At 44.2% G+C, this 15847-nt stretch overlaps 1 protein-coding gene across 1 annotated transcript in view; it reads left to right on the top strand.

Moving 5' to 3' along the window:
* pou6f2 (POU class 6 homeobox 2) overlaps positions 1-15847 on the top strand; it is a 64468-nt gene that overhangs the window by 39343 nt on the left and 9278 nt on the right. Inside the window, exons 6-7 of the mRNA XM_071921500.2 lie at positions 10366-10503; positions 15594-15803. Of these exons, the coding sequence (XP_071777601.1) occupies positions 10366-10503; positions 15594-15803 (348 nt within the window). The remainder of the gene's footprint in view (positions 1-10365; positions 10504-15593; positions 15804-15847) is intronic.

Genomic DNA, 15847 nt, shown 5'->3' with positions numbered 1-15847 from the left:
TACACACAACAACTGACTGTGTCTCTTTGAGTCAATGGTCTAAACTCAGATTACTACAGCTAATTTGGTGGAATGGAGTAAGAATTTGCCTTTCCGCCCCCCCCCCCCCCCCCCCCCCCCTCTCTCTCTGGTCCCCATCATGCAGAGTACAGTGAGTCGCGGCCTGTGGCTGACTCAAATAGCCACCACAGTGATGACAAATAGACGGGGGAGATTATGAAATTTGCTTAAGTGTGTTAATGGGCTGATTGTGGGAGCCCGCTGGATTTCGCTGGAAGTTGATTGATTAGAGCTGCGGGTTTTCTCCACGCCCAGAGAGCTCAGGGATTTGACGGGGTAAAGGCGCTCGCCAAGTCTGTTACACCGGAATTGATCTTAATTAGATCTGAAAGACCTGCCACAGCAGAATGGTCGCGGCGATTAAAATGAAAAACAGGAGAAATTACTGATCAAATTAATCATAATGTCGGGCTACAGCTGTAGGTCTGGTGTAATTTGCCACTCCAGTGAGTTACATCGGCCCAGGCAGGGAGAGGAGAGGCAGTACATACTGATCCGTGGCAGCAGGAAGCTTAGGCCAGCCTATCAACTCTCTTATTCCAGTCCGTACGCCCAGACCCCCCTGACCCCGCTGCGCCATCCAGTGGAGTCCCACCATCTCTCTCTCTCTCTCTCTTTCTCCCTCTCTCTCTCTCTAGCTCTGATCTAATTAGTCACTGTACAACATTTTTATTGTCTCCGTCTGTTTTTTGTTTCATTGCCTGTGTTTTTGTTCATCTCCTTTTTAAGCAACCTGTAATAAAACTGAAAAATCATTCTCCATTGTGTTTTTTCCTCCATCCATCCGCTCTCTGTTGTTGCTGTTTGGGAGCAACATAGCAGCGTCTTGTGTTGCACTGTCCCGTCTCTCTGCCGTTCTTGTCATGGCTGTCTTGTCACTGGCATGTTGTGTGTTCACTAATAGCCTCTGACCTTGGTCCAGTGTCTGGCCGGCTGGTTTCGGGGGCCTGGCGGAGACGGAGGCGTCCTGTCTTCCTCCTCCGTCAAGACTCCCGCCGTCTGTCTGCGTGTCTGGCTTCGCTCCCCTCCGCGGTCGTCTCCTCGGTCGCTGTCAGAACCCCACACCGGGCCTGTCCACTCTCCATCCACACACTCACGGGGGTAATTACAGCCCAGGGGCCTGCCTCCTATCCCTGCGCTCCACAATTTACCACCAAAACGTCCACAGACATCTCTCTTCTTTCCCCACTGCACCCCGACATCACAGGACCGCGGGGCCTCAGACCCACAAGTGCTGCAATTACCTGAGCCTCTCCTCTATCCTTTTCTCGCTCCCTCTCTTCTCACTCTCTCCTCCTCTCTCTTCTCCCCCTGCTCTTCTCTCTACCCCTCGGCTCCCTCACTATTCCCTGGCAATCAGCCTTCATTAGAAGCCTCTGGTGAAAACCCATCGTCACCAAGGTCAGCGGCTGCCAACCACAACGGCCTTTCAGAGGCCTGGCTGTCTGCACTCTCCATCTCTCCTCTCCTCCTCTCCTCCTTCCCCTCCTCCCCTCCCGCTCCCTCCACCGTCCTCCTCAGTCTCAAACCCATCTCAACTGCTTTTGTCTCCAGCTGAGGCCCCTTCAGACACCCATGTCACCGTTTTCCGCTGCAGTGCACTTTTACTTATGTCAACCGCTGTTAAAATCACCACTGTCCAATTTGCTCCCAATGTCTCTTTTTATGGGTGGTGGGTGTGTCTCCCATTATATTAACATGTGTATTAAATGAGCCTTGCACATCGATTAATTGATTTTCCAGATCAGCTACATGTCTATTCAATTTAGTGAAACAGGCCGCCATCATCCCACAGGGTATTAAATCAAAATTAAAATGACATGCTTAAATATAAACCCAATGGCTCATACTGTGTCTTGTCAATGAGACAGGCAACACTTAAGTTGAGGAAAGAGTCCATTATCTATCTCTTAGAAATCATCAGTAGTATCAGTGCACTGGAATAAGATGCTAGAATTTACTATAATCAAACCTTAAATTTATATTTTTGTATATTCCATGCCTTTTCAAGTGTTTCCTGGCAGTATTGGTAAACTTCACCATGCATTTATGCATTTTTCTTCTTTTGGGATTTTTTTCTGCTTGAAAATTGTGACATTTTCTGGATGGAGAATGCATAAGTAATTTCATAACATGTAGTAATCTACTGTGCACAATTGAGTGAATGAATATCAAATAAATTAGTGCTCATCAGGATTTTAATATTTAGAAAAGCTTGCAAAATTGTGTTTATTCATGTTGGTTAATTAGAGTGCATTAATTTTAAAAAGACTGAGGAAAAATGGTAATCTTGTGTTTTACATTTATGTTAAACATTTATCTTCTTATATATGTAAAGTTGTATTGTAAAGGTATATTTAAGTCTTGGGCATTCTCACATCTAACTATTATCAGGATAACGCCTGTTTTAAAATCACAATTTTATGATAAAACTTTTTAAAAAATGGTATGTGAGACGAGACTTAATTTAAATAGCAGTGCTGCTGGTTGTGTGGTTTAGAGCATGAACAGGCCCTCAACTCTCCAGCAGCTCAGCCTAGCCCCTTATTAATGCACAGGAGATCCGGCTCTTAAGAAGGCAGAAAATTGCCTTACATAACAAGCGCTCCACAATTTAGAAATACAAATGTGCACTGTTGACTGAAGCAGAAAATAAGACTGTTGCCCATCAACAGCACCACATTTCATATGAATAATTATAAAGCACAGGAGGTAGATGAGGAAAACAACCTGACCATGACAGCTCTACTACTTTTATTTACTTCAAATGAGGGATTAGGCAGGGAGAAAATCTACAGACTTAAGGACCAACGATGGCCCCTGAATTTCTGAATAAGGAGGAACTCAAATTTATCATATTTCAGAATGACTAACAGGATCATTTGGAATGCGCTCTGTTTTACTGTATAGGCATTTTAGGCTGTCACTTTTCAAATTAAAGCTACACCTCGCGCATACTTTTCGGCTTCACATCCAGCGTGTACTTTTCTGTTCTGGCTGTGCTTTCAGAACTCACTCAGTTGATATTTTTTTAGCTTTTTGATGTCTGTTTCCTGTTTTCTATACCTGGCATCGTAACTCTCTGGGTGGGCAGAGGGCTTCCAGCTCAGACACCCAGCAGAAAGGCACAGTTCCCTGATCAGCCCACATGCACACTGGGGGCAACACGCATTAGACGCCCACAGGGGAGCCCTCAGATGGAGCACCAAGCTAGGGCTCACCTAACAGTGGATAAGGAATAGGGTTTCTTTAATTATGAGGCAGGGCTGTGACATTGAGTTCCCCCCTTCCTCCTCCAGCAGCCTCCCAGACACTGTCTAAGTGCTCCGCTCCGCTGAGGAGGCCAGTCCCCCCGCGGGGCGCGATTCCACTGCCTGTAATTTCTGATGCCCATTAGTGACCGCAAACAGAGCACCGGGCTCACACAAGGAGCACAGCCGCTCAGCGCTACCACGCCGTAAAAAGACCCTTTTAATGCAATGTTATTGCATTATGCCCTCCTCATAGACCGAGTCAAAAGTCACATTTGTGGTCCCGGCAGAATATTATCAGAAATTCTCTCCACAATGTTTTTGGGGCGGCATGGTTAGCTGAGGCTTATTCGGTGTATGTTTTGTAATGTATAGTGTGCTGCGTGAACTGAAATTCCTCTGAACTCTTACTCTGAAATGCTAATCCACAAGTTCAAGCGGAGAAATGTGAGGAGCATTTAGCATTTTTGCTGGTGGATGATTTTATGCCCTATTTGATTAGGAAAGGGAATGTGAAATTGATGGTTTTGTAAATGGACTAGAATAGAATGCAAGAACAGTGCATTTTCTTAAGTCAACTCCTCCAAGAGGGGAGCCTCGGAAGTCAAAAATCGAGTAATCAATACGCAGACGTCTGTAAATGTCATCAATTCATCTCTCCACTTATGCTGATTTAGCTTGTGCCTAAGAGTGTGTATATTTTGGAGAAAAAGAGAGAGAGAGAGAAAGAGGGGGAGGCGGATTTATCGATCAAGGGTGACCACATCTTAGCCACAGAGCCCCTCTCTTGTGATTAATCTTACAGCTCAGAGTTGGCCAATGACACATGACAGGCCTCCCCCTCAAACTCCTCCATTTCTCTTCATTACTGGCCGTATTTTTGGACACCACAGTGGAGAGTAATCATTTACCTTTATTGTGTTTATAAAGCTGCGGCATGGATGACCCTTCCTATATTGAATTGAGGACATCAAAAGATCACCGGACATTGATTAGGAGGATATTAAAGTCATTCAAATGCTATATTTATATGTCAAACAACAGCAGAGTGAAAAGAGATGGCATTTCCCCCTAAATGAAAACGAATGGAATGTATTTTGTTCAGCTGAAATAGAATTCCTAAAATCAAGAAAGACGTTTTATTGCAGTGAATAGTTTAGGTAATTGTCGTCCGAAGGTTTGGAATAGCTTCTTTGATTGTATACCAAAATAATACAGTGTTCATAATTTTCTTCATAGTCTGATCTTGTGACTCTATGGATTTTATTTTTTTTTTTTTTTTACTTTCTGTTTTCATTTTCACACACAGTAGCCAAAAAAAAAAAAAGGAGCACAAAGCAGCCATGCCAGGTATCCACTTTACAGTCATAGCCAGAGCAGCGCTACATTTACTGCAACACTTGGTTTAAAGCTGCTATGATTCTCAACCTAACACTGGTATGGTGCAGAAATAACTGCACCAAATATGTCACATCATGAGCTGAAATGGTCAGCACTTTCCTGCAGATACTTAATCACCAAGTAGTCTCAAATTTAATACATCTGGAAACAGCTAAATATTATAGATCATTCCTCAGGAAGAGAAATAGTGTAACAGGAGTGTAGTATAACTTATATTTTTACTCACAGAGTGTCCCCTAACCAGAGGAAATATACTGCTGCCGTGATTGATGACAAAGAACCCACTCTGAACCTCGGTGCCTCACAATTATCAACAAATGGGCCGGAGCAGATTTTATGTAATGATTAAAGCTGCTGTTAATTTCACATGAAGGTAATGAGAGGAGAGATTGACGGCCACTGTCCGGCACTCCATCATTCCTTTATAGTTAGTTTGAACGTTTTCACGACTCTTTTCTTCCTTCATTTGCATTTTGCCTCATTAGATATGGCCATTTCTGAGGCTGCCTGGGATATCCATTTCCTGGAGTTAATGCATTTTATTTGATCAGCCAAACCTCCTCAGTTAACTAGCTGTCATTCTGGCGTTTCGTATGACATCACTCCATTAGCACCCGCCGCACCGCCACCTCCACACACCCGCCGCCACCCCTCACCACCGCCGCCGTCCCTCCTCTGCCCTCGGCAATTACAATGTCCAACCGTCACCTGATGCACCGTTATTGTATTTCGCGGGGTGTTATCTGCCCCAGTTGTTCTATCTGTCTTTCACTTCCCAATACTTTTCCTCAAGAATGGCTCGTTTTAAGGTTTATTTTTCACAACGGCTGCAGCAGAGGCCCAGTGGTGAGCTATAGTTGGTGCTCAGAGGGCTCAAAGTGCACGACCACAGCGCGAGGCCCCGCCAACCATGGGACCAGAGGTGTTTTGGAGGGCCTAATGGCATTTTGATGTTCATAAGCACAGCGGATGTGAGGGAGGGGAGACAGAGGAGGGGTGGGTGGGGGGGGCGGGGTGGGGGGGCTGTTTGGGGGAGCCAGCAGAGGACTGTCAGCAGAGGACTAGCAGAGTCCTGACAGACAGAGAACGTGTTTTCTCATGTCACAGCTGATTACATTCACTCTGGAGTGGGAAAAGAGCAGGGAGGAGACAGAGATGTGCGGCCGCGATGAGCGAGGGAAACTTCCATGTTCTTCTGGAGATAAAGGACATTCTTCTCATCCAGAAGCAATAGCGCTATTGATTGTTCATTTCGCCTGCTTGGTCCACTTTGCCGCACTTTTGGCTGAATGATGACAAGTAAAGCAGGGAGACTTTGACAGATGACTCACATCTGGCTGCATTCGGTTGCATCACCTTTTCGCGCTTCCATCAGCTGCAATCATACTTACTTCCACTTCTGAACATCTGAGAGACTTTTCGGACAGGATGGGATCCAAGTCTCAGTCCCATGCTGGACACCAGTTTACTGTATGGAGCTGCATTCACTGCCAATTAACAACATTACAGTGCCTCTTTGGGTGGTTAGGACTAGAGCCGGGCAATAATTCAATATTATCATTTATCGTTTTTCAGTGGAATCATATCGGGATTTTGAGATATTGTGATGGACAGTTCTAAAGTCTAAATTGATGAGAATAACCTAATTTTATTTAAAAACAGACAAAATGAAGTATGAAGCATTTTAAAGAATATAATTTGAAAACGTACACGTAACATTACCATTCAGTGGGATGAACATTAATTTGATTATTCAACACGCATACGTGAGCAATATCATGATATATATCAATATAAAAAAAACTTCTTATGATTATCGTGATATTGATTTCAACCATATCAGTTAGGACCACTTATTAGCTAAACAACTGGTGACAATTACATTCCCCATGGTAATATATTCTCTTACCATTTTCTCATTCATTGTGTGTTTCTGTTGTGGAGTCACAGATGAGTAGGTGATAAGTTTCCCCCACCACAGAAGACTGAGAGTGGATACACAGTATCTGCCTACTTTTGGTGTCTGCACCAGTTTATCCATTTATCTTTGCTCTTTTTGTTTTGTGCGGGCCAGAAAACCAATTAAGTTTAAAACGGCCACATGAAAAGAGCAAACCAAGAATAAACTCCAGTTAGTTTGTGTCAGACAATTTTAGCTTCCAGGGGCCTCTCCACGGTTGCGGGGACGCTATTTTTCCCTCTATTCCTGAGATTACACGGGTTGCTGCACCAGGTGACCCTCATGGTCAAACAGGCAGCAGAGAGCCTGGTGCAGTTTAGATTCACTCCCCCTCATACCGGCCGGAGAAAAGATGCATTTTTAACAATTTGCAGGCTTTTTTGTGTCACAGACATTTATTTTGTATTTGCTGACCCCTGTGTAGCCCTGTATATTTGGCTGTATAAAAGCGTGATAGTGCAGAGAGTGATAGCAGTTGTGGTGACTTAAAGGTGACAAGATGATGTCACACGGTGTAATGGAGCCTCAGACAGCGCTAAGGTTTGCTGCTGCTGGACTATACATAACATGGAAATCTAATGCAGACAAAAGAATAACTTGGTGAAATTTTCCTCTGTATGCTACAGTATTTTATATTACACTATTCAGCTTCTCCTACAAGGTCTCAGCATTTCTTTAATAATCAGACTCCTGTTTGTTTCTATGTTAGCGTTATCCACACCACTGTGCGACCGACGAGAGCGGTCTATACTACTGAAATCTTCTCGACGCCGTATTCATGGGCAATGAAAAGAATGAAACACAATGGTTTACATGCAGGCTGTGCAAACTGGAAGATCACTGTTTATCTCTTCCAACACATGCAATCAGTACAAATGCTAGGGCAAGTCTGTCATTTTCTGCCTCCCGCCGAGGTGTTGAGAGGAGTCACCGTGGCGGAAAATCACCTGTTTAGGTGTTGAACACAGCCTCGCCTCTCCTTATTCCTGCCTCTCCTTCCGACTGCTATCCATATTACCCAGTGCCAAAGGATGCAGCAATAAACCCTGCTCTCTTTTTCACCTAGATTTACCAGAATAACATAGCATCTGAAAGGGCTATCATTGAATGAAACACAATGATAATATTTCAAATAAATCTGAAAGCTTCTCCAACAACCTATCACTCACACAATGACACCAAGCCCAGCAGATCTGCAGGAAACTCTGGATGTGCTTGTCTGAGCAGATCGCATTATCTGTGTGCTGATCTGGAGCCTCTGTTTAACTCCACATGAGGCCTTGTTGGCTTTCTCAACATCCCCACTCACTGTAACACAGCTATCAGGCTATCATTATACCCACAGTATCGTATTTTCACCAACATCTGGCTTTAGGTTCCCTTTGTCAAATCCGCTCATCATCACACACTTTAGGAAATTGCTTAAGGCCTTTATTTTACATTAACAAATCCTCTCTCTCACTTAAATATACCATAGTATCTGGTCTAGGTCACATGACTTCTATTCAACAGTGAGATTTCAGTCAGAATGAAGGGAAATTATCTGCTGATGCAATTTCTGACTGATTTCACCACCCAGACTCTCCCTGTCCCTTCTAGAAAGCAGCTCATCTCTATCAGTCACCACATTTAAGATGGTATGTTAATAATAATGGGGTTCATTGTGATGTTGCATTATAAAGAAAGTATTGCCAATGTAGTTTTTGTGTATTGTAGTATTTGCGTTGTATTTTGTAGTCAGATCTCCCGATGAATTAAAACCTCACTATTTGGCAAGGCATTTTGGGGAAAAAGGGCAATTTGGTAAGCATAAATCATAAACATAAACATAAATCTGTATCTGATTTTTCACAACATCCCATAGTAAACAAACTATCTGTTCTCTCTATCAAGATCAACTCCTATGTGATCAGAAATGAGTACAATTTGTTCAGAAGGTTAGACATCAGTAGATATCACTGGAAATAGATGCCCAAAATGACAGGTTTACTTTAGCACACATCTATCGCAGTGGAATGACATGTTTTGGAAAAAATACTGTATGCCAAATAGAATTCAGTTGATTGTACATGTAATGTTCCTTAATTATTAGAGCATGAATAACCAAATTTACGTATCTCAGAGTGAATATTGGTTGGGGAATCTCTTACCAAATGTTGACCAATATCAAATTTTGAATTGCAAGTTGACTGCGATTCTATAATCCTGTTCTGTTCAATGTGAAGTCAAAAAGCAGGCTTATGCTTCTTTAACGTTCGAGACTTAAGTTCCTCAGAAGGACAAGCACTCGGCACATAAAAGACAATCTTGCGATTATCGAGGAAAAACTGGATGACTTTCAGACGAGAGGAGGCAATATCAATCATGGCCAATTTGAGGCCACCAACATGAAATATGATTTCATAAGACAAATGCAGTGTCATTCTTAATGTGCTTAACCTTTACTGTCAATGAAAAAGTATTGATCGCTCTGTGGCATTTTTTCATCATTTGATTTCAGAAAGTGTAATAATATATGGTGGTGGGGTAAGATAAAAGATGAATGGCAACTGAATGATCTCAAATGAACAAAGCTGAATTCCCCACAGAGAGCAGAAAGTGTGGAAAGAAAATGAGCAAAGTTTATGCCTTCAGTAAAAGAATTCCTGCTGACTTGACTGCTCCATTGCATTTTCTAACAAGTGTTTTATATATAATGGTTAATACATATAAAACACATGCTGCTCACTTTAAGTTATTTTAAATGTTTTGTGTAAACAGATTAAGCAGTCATTGTTTACTTTCAGTTTCGATTGATTTCCTCTGAATATGTATTAGCCCACCAATATTAACAGCTAGGAGTAGGCAGCCTTTTTCTAAGCAGTGTTTCTATTATTTCTCTATTCTGTTGAGTAATTGGGAGGTCTCCTATCTCTGCCTGGTCTTTGATCTACTTACTCAACCTAATAAGACTTTGCTCTGCTGCACTACAACCAAATCAGCAGTGCATTTTCAGCCCCCTAATAAGTGGTTAGCTTGATTTATATGGGTAATCTCGGCGATGTGGCTGGGCTCCACAGCCTCTCCCGACACAGGGAGCCTCTTTTCACAACCACAGGCCAGACCAGATGAGTCCATTACAGCAGGGGTAAAGATGGTCATTTTAACCCTCCTCTCTCTCAAAAGTAACAGTATGGTAGTGCATTATGACGCTGGAGTAATTCTGAGTCGAAGCGTATTGAAGCAGTTGACGATACAGTGATGCATGGCCACATTGCTTTCCTCTATTGTGAGAGCTAGATGGTGTGGGGCCATTGCTCCTGGTAGAAAGACCGTGCTCAGCCCATGGGGAGCCCCGGGGGCCAGAGGAAGCACTTAGAGTGGTAAAATGGCCACTTATTCACAGCCTCCCTCCCCTTCTCACTGCACCTCCCTACCCTCGAGCCTCCCACTGGGTTCGGGAGCACAGACCTCTGGGATCTGTATGATGGACTGCGTAGCCCTCGCTACCGGACTATACAGCCCTCACTGCAGTTGGCCTTTCCTGGCCCTGGTAACAAAGAATTGGAGCTGTACTGTGTGAAGCCCCCACACCGAGCTCCTGTGTTAGTTGTCTTCCTGAACCTTTCACGAATATGCATTATACTGGTAAAGATCAACATCGGTGACATTAATAGATGCGGTTTTGATGAATGATTTCTTTGCCCTCACCAGCTGAATCCTCTGGCCAGCCAGGCAGCGGTCGCGGCGGCAGCGGCCATGGGCTCCATCGCTGGCTCTCAGGTGTTTGGCAACACCCTGTCAAACCTGCAAGGAGCCACCGGACAGCTGGTCACCAATGCACAAGGACAGGTGAGTGAGCTCTACATGGGCTGCTAGCATGCTGTAAAACATTGTGCACGATAAATCATATATACACCTAATTAAATACCACGGAGAGAAAACAGTTTCCTTGGTAACGGGTCCGCGCAGTTTGTTGGCACAATCTGTTGGCCCTTAGAGCCGCATACTCTATCATGTGTGAGCGCGCGGTTCCAAGTATCATTAAGTATTTGTATAGTATTTCTGATCTTTTCTCATAGATTTCTGGTGGTGGCTCTGTGTCGTCTGGAAGCTGTTTGTCTGCGGCATGGTAGCCATCCTGCCATATGTTAAGCTTTTTGGGAATAAACAAAGCCCTTCTTTCTCTTATCCGCATGCGCCTGTCGCAGTAAAACGCTGACCTTGTCATATTTACAGGGTGGCTGCAGAATTGTTCCATCAGTAGCCAGAGGCTTGAACGATGATGCTTGTCATAGTGGGGCCCTATCTAATGAATCATCTTATCGCAGGTGCACACGGCACATATTAAAGGAAAATTGTATGGACAATGTGCCCTTTCATGCCACTCCGTGTTATTTACCTTAACCCCTGTTTCATCTTTTAACACTTACACTGTCCGCTTCGCACTAACTTAAAATACAATGCAACCAATACCTCAATTTTCTGTTGGTGACATTTTATACTATATCACTGACCTGCGTTTGAGTGTATACAAATACATATTCTAAAAATGTGTTTTTAAATGTATGACTACACATTTAGCCTACTGCAGTTACGTTCAGTACCAGTGCCAGCACACCAGTGAAACCGTCCCACGTTGTTTACAGTACAGTGTTGTGTGTGTGCAAGCCCTTGATGCTAAACGTCGCTAATGAGACAGTATGGACTTCCCTGGCTCACAAGGTGCCTGGAGCACTGGGGACAGATCACTATGGATATGGACTTGATGGGCTGCTCTGTGCTTTTGTAGTGTCTTGGCGGCTGACACTCCCTGACATAATCAGGTCACTGAGACGGTCAAAGCCCTGGGCTACAGCCTTTGCTCCCCACCTCATTATTCCACAGCATTATTCAGACGGAGGGCTCTGTAACATGCACCACCCTATCACAGGGCCCTGCCTCCCTCCCCCCCCCCAACACTGGGGAGATTATACAGGCTAATACATACCTCAAACATGGCTGCAGGACCAAAAAACACACCCTCAGAGGCTCACAGCGTAAAAGAAAAACTCATCGGTGTGGAAAATCCCCAAAACAGGAGACAAAAGAACAGCTTTTATCAAACTTTGGTTTGTACCTCACTTGAAACATGGTGTATTAATCTTAATACATTCTGGAGAGTGTTTTATATTATTAATTTTGGGAATTATTATTAGCACCACTGTGCTCTATTTGGCAAAATTCACAATAAATGTGACACACCTTTCCTTGAATTTAAAACACGTTGCAGTCTTTGACCTCCTAATTTCCTCTGTAACTCTCTTGAAAGAGACCCTTTCATGAAAGACAGCTCTGGAGACCTTGAAAAGTGCCAGGTTTGATGGACTTTTAGAGTTCAATATGTTCACAACATTTTAAAGTTTAATTATATTGGTCCCAGTCTTTTTATTCTCCAAGGAGAATCAATGAGGCTTTTATCCTCACAGCCTCTACACCAGTGATTAAGGCTGTGGATAAAAGCCAGCATACTGTTAGTCACTCTCACTACTGATTTTTTTTTTCTCTTTTATGAATCTGCGGTATTTTTGTGAACATCTTCTATTCAGTACAAATTTTACTTTCCCTCCAGCTTTATTCTGAGGTGGGAAACAGGAACATTAAAGGTTGTTTCATGTAGACTATGTCCTGGAAGGTGTAGACACCCCTGAAATGGTTTGTGTGTGGGAAATCCCACTTTTACTGTTAACCGTGGTGCCTCATCTTTGTGGTATGGAAACCCCCCTTGAATCTGTGCTATTGGGCCATCCATCCCCTTCACTCCCGGTCCCAGCCTTTGGTAAAGGCTAGAGCCCCGGGGCAGACACTGCTGGTGCTAATACAGAGAACAACAGGTAAGGAACACACGCTCAGTTAACCTGAAGCAAATTAGCCTGTAAAGCCTGCGAAGCTCAACATGATACAAACACACTGCTGTGTACTAGGAAGCCTTTAGCCCCGATAGATGAAGAGTAACCACAGTAAAATCTCACACTGCCCTTCAAAGCGTGCATCTATTGTATCCTCACAGTAAGGAAATAAAGACAATAGGTTAATAAATGTTGGGATAGGAAATATCGTTGTATGGCTCAGACAGTATCCAATTATTAGATCATATTAGTTGAAAGTATGGGATCGCACACAATAGAAAGTTACTCACTATTTCAAAATTACACCTTCTCAATGATCCTTGATGTCAGGATTAGATTCTGTATGTTTAAATTGTAAAGGGTATTTTGAATGTTGTTTCTGCATATATGAAATATATGAGTTTGTTATTTTTATTCAATATATATATATATATAACAAGATCAGGTTGATGAGATGATGAGATCACCTGTGTCTTTCCATAGTCCTGGGACAATTAAATTTCCCTTTATATAGAGGGAAATGATTGCCAAAAACATTCTGTCCATCATTAAATAAAATAAGTGCTTAACAACTTTCTATTGTGTGCAACTCCTTTCAACTAATAGGATAGGAAATATCCACATCATGTATATTGTATGGAAATGGCTACCCAAGACATGTCTTCTTGCTGAGTTCAGTACAGTATCATGAGCCTATGGATTCAGGCTGTGATGTCCTCAGAACTTTATGCTTAGTTTTGTGGACTTGTAAAACTTCCAAACATTTTCCCACTTGGGTCTCAATTCACCGCACGAACGGCGGAGGAGAGAAAATGGGCAGAGATATTGCCTGGCGACCATGGCTAAAGTCACAGATTGCCCTGGCTGGAGAGATGAGATGACATTTCTGTGGAAACAAGAGCAGCATAATCTTAATGAGTTCTGCTGGGTTGAGAGAGGGAGGACGGCGCTCGTGACATGCCATACCACCTAGAGTGGAAAACAAACACAGGAAGCTGAAAAATGGCAGAGAGACGGAAAGATAACAGAGAGGAATCCTGTTGCAGTGAATGAGAGAAGTTTCTGAATGCTTCTCTGTAACCCTTAATATTACTATCTTCAATACTTTGAAATGGCTATTTTAAAACAGAGCATCCCCATCCATCTATAAGTTAACCCTCAGACAATTGACTCCTCTAAAAACTACACCCTTCTAGCCTGGGAGGATCCGTGTGACACTGCCATGAAACATCTGGCTGAAGATGGAGAAGCATTGCATCGTGGGACAGGGATGAGAGCTAAGCTGTCAGCTGCTTGCTCTTTTATTATGCTTATAGAACAACCACTTAGTCCAATGACGATGAATAATTGAGCGGAACAAGTTCCCCGCCACAGTGGCATGCAAAGCGGGATCAGCGGGACTCGGGAGACACGAGCGTCAGGCGGGGCAATAAAATATGCTAAGTGGCAGGAGAGCATTACAGGGAATTTGTAGAGGCGACACAGAGAGAGAGATAAATTATCTCTCCCCTAATGCGAAGCAACGTAAGCAAATGAGCCGTGGCAGGGATGAATTACAGATTGTCGGCCCACCTTTCTCTCACGGATCCCTCCCTATTATGTCAAAGAACGGGGGAGAGAGAGGAGGGGCAGGCGGACCAGGAGCAGAATCAGATTAGCAGCGGTGGCAGCGGGGAGATGCTGTGGACTAGAGGGAGAGGAAAAACATGGTTAATGCTATGTAAATATGTGGAAGCTGTACGTAAAATCTTGTTGTCTTTGGGTCGATGTGCAGCAGAGGAGACAAATACAAAGTTAAAGCTCACTGTGTCAAAGAAGAGTCATATTCAAAGGCATGAGACACAGCGCAATTTTAGGTAAAGTAGCTCTTTGCCCGGTCGCCATACCCGGTCCAAATAACAGAATTTAGAGTGATGGGCGTCTCGTCCGCGGGAGCTGTTCTCTGGTGTAATGAGGCTTGGTGGAGGAGCGCTGTCAGTGGGGGGGGGGGGGGGGCAGGGACGACTGCTGCTCAGGAGCTGCCCAGAACCAGTCCCCAGATGACATTAACCTTCATCATGGTGAAGAGGTGCTAAGTCCCCCCTAAAGCGCCACTCTTGGCCACACTCTGGCAGCTCTGAGAGCTAAAACGCTGCAGTGACACTCTGCCGCCCCCTTTGATCTGCCCTTCCTGATTACAGCCACAGAGAAGAGGAGAGCTGGGGATGAAGGGGGTGGAGGAGGGGTGAAGTACCCCTGGGACCCCGGGAGTCGAATTAGAAATGCAGGGTCTTCTCTCTCTCTCTTTCTCTTTCTCTCTCTCTCGCTGTCTTTTTCTCCCTCTTGTTCTCTCTTTTTCTTTCTCTCTCTACTACTTCTCTTTCTGAGTGTGTGTGGTTGTTTGTGTGGGTGGGTGGGTGTGGTTGTGTGTGTGTGTGTGTGTGCGTGTCTACATATCTGTGTGTGAGAGGGTGAAATGGGGGTCTCTCTCAGTGGCCACATTGCGCACTCCTTCTCAACAGAGACAGACAAAGACACTTAAGCAAAAGCTCTGTACGCACTTACACACACACACACACACACACACACACACTCATCCCTGTCTTGGCCTGGTGATGGATAATACAGTCACTGGTGTGCACCATCACACACACAGGTATTCAGAGCTGACCTTTGCAGTACGCTCCCAGCAGTCTGCTTTGGCTTCACTTGCTCCAGCCTGTAAAACCACCTCAGTGACAGATGATCAGTGGACACTTCTACATGTTTCTCTCTCTCTCTCACTCTCTCTTCTCTCTCTCTCTCTCTCTCTCTCTCTCTCTCTCACTCTCTCTCTCACCCCACCCCACCCCCTCTCCAACTCACACGCACGGAACAACTCAAAAGCCGAGGCCCCTGGTTATTCTCATAACAAATGACTGGCTTATGCTTTGTTTCTGATGACTTTTAGTTCCCGTCAGAAGCAGGGAGAATCACAGCAGCAGAGATCATTAAGACTGATAGCGTTTACCCCTCTGCTCCCTCTTCTTTTAAAACCACCCAGCTGATTTTGGCTCCTCTCTACCCCCTTTGTAGATAATTGGAACAATCCCACTGATGCCCAACTCTGCAGGGCCCTCCAGCCAATCAGGGGGTGGCAACCCAGCACTGCAGGTACAGCCAATTACACCTCAGCTTCTGACCAACGCTCAAGGCCAGATCATCGCCACGGTGATCGGCAATCAGATCCTGCCTGTCATCAACACCCAGGGAATCACGCTGTCACCAATCAAGCCTGGACAGCAGGTAACATATACACGGATGCACACACACACACACAAACACAACAC

This window comes from Centroberyx gerrardi, chromosome 22 (genome assembly GCF_048128805.1).
Source record: "Centroberyx gerrardi isolate f3 chromosome 22, fCenGer3.hap1.cur.20231027, whole genome shotgun sequence".
Classification (NCBI taxonomy): domain Eukaryota; kingdom Metazoa; phylum Chordata; class Actinopteri; order Beryciformes; family Berycidae; genus Centroberyx; species Centroberyx gerrardi.
The sequence above is the reverse complement of the archived record's forward strand: the minus strand, read 5'-3'. Positions and strand labels throughout refer to the sequence as shown.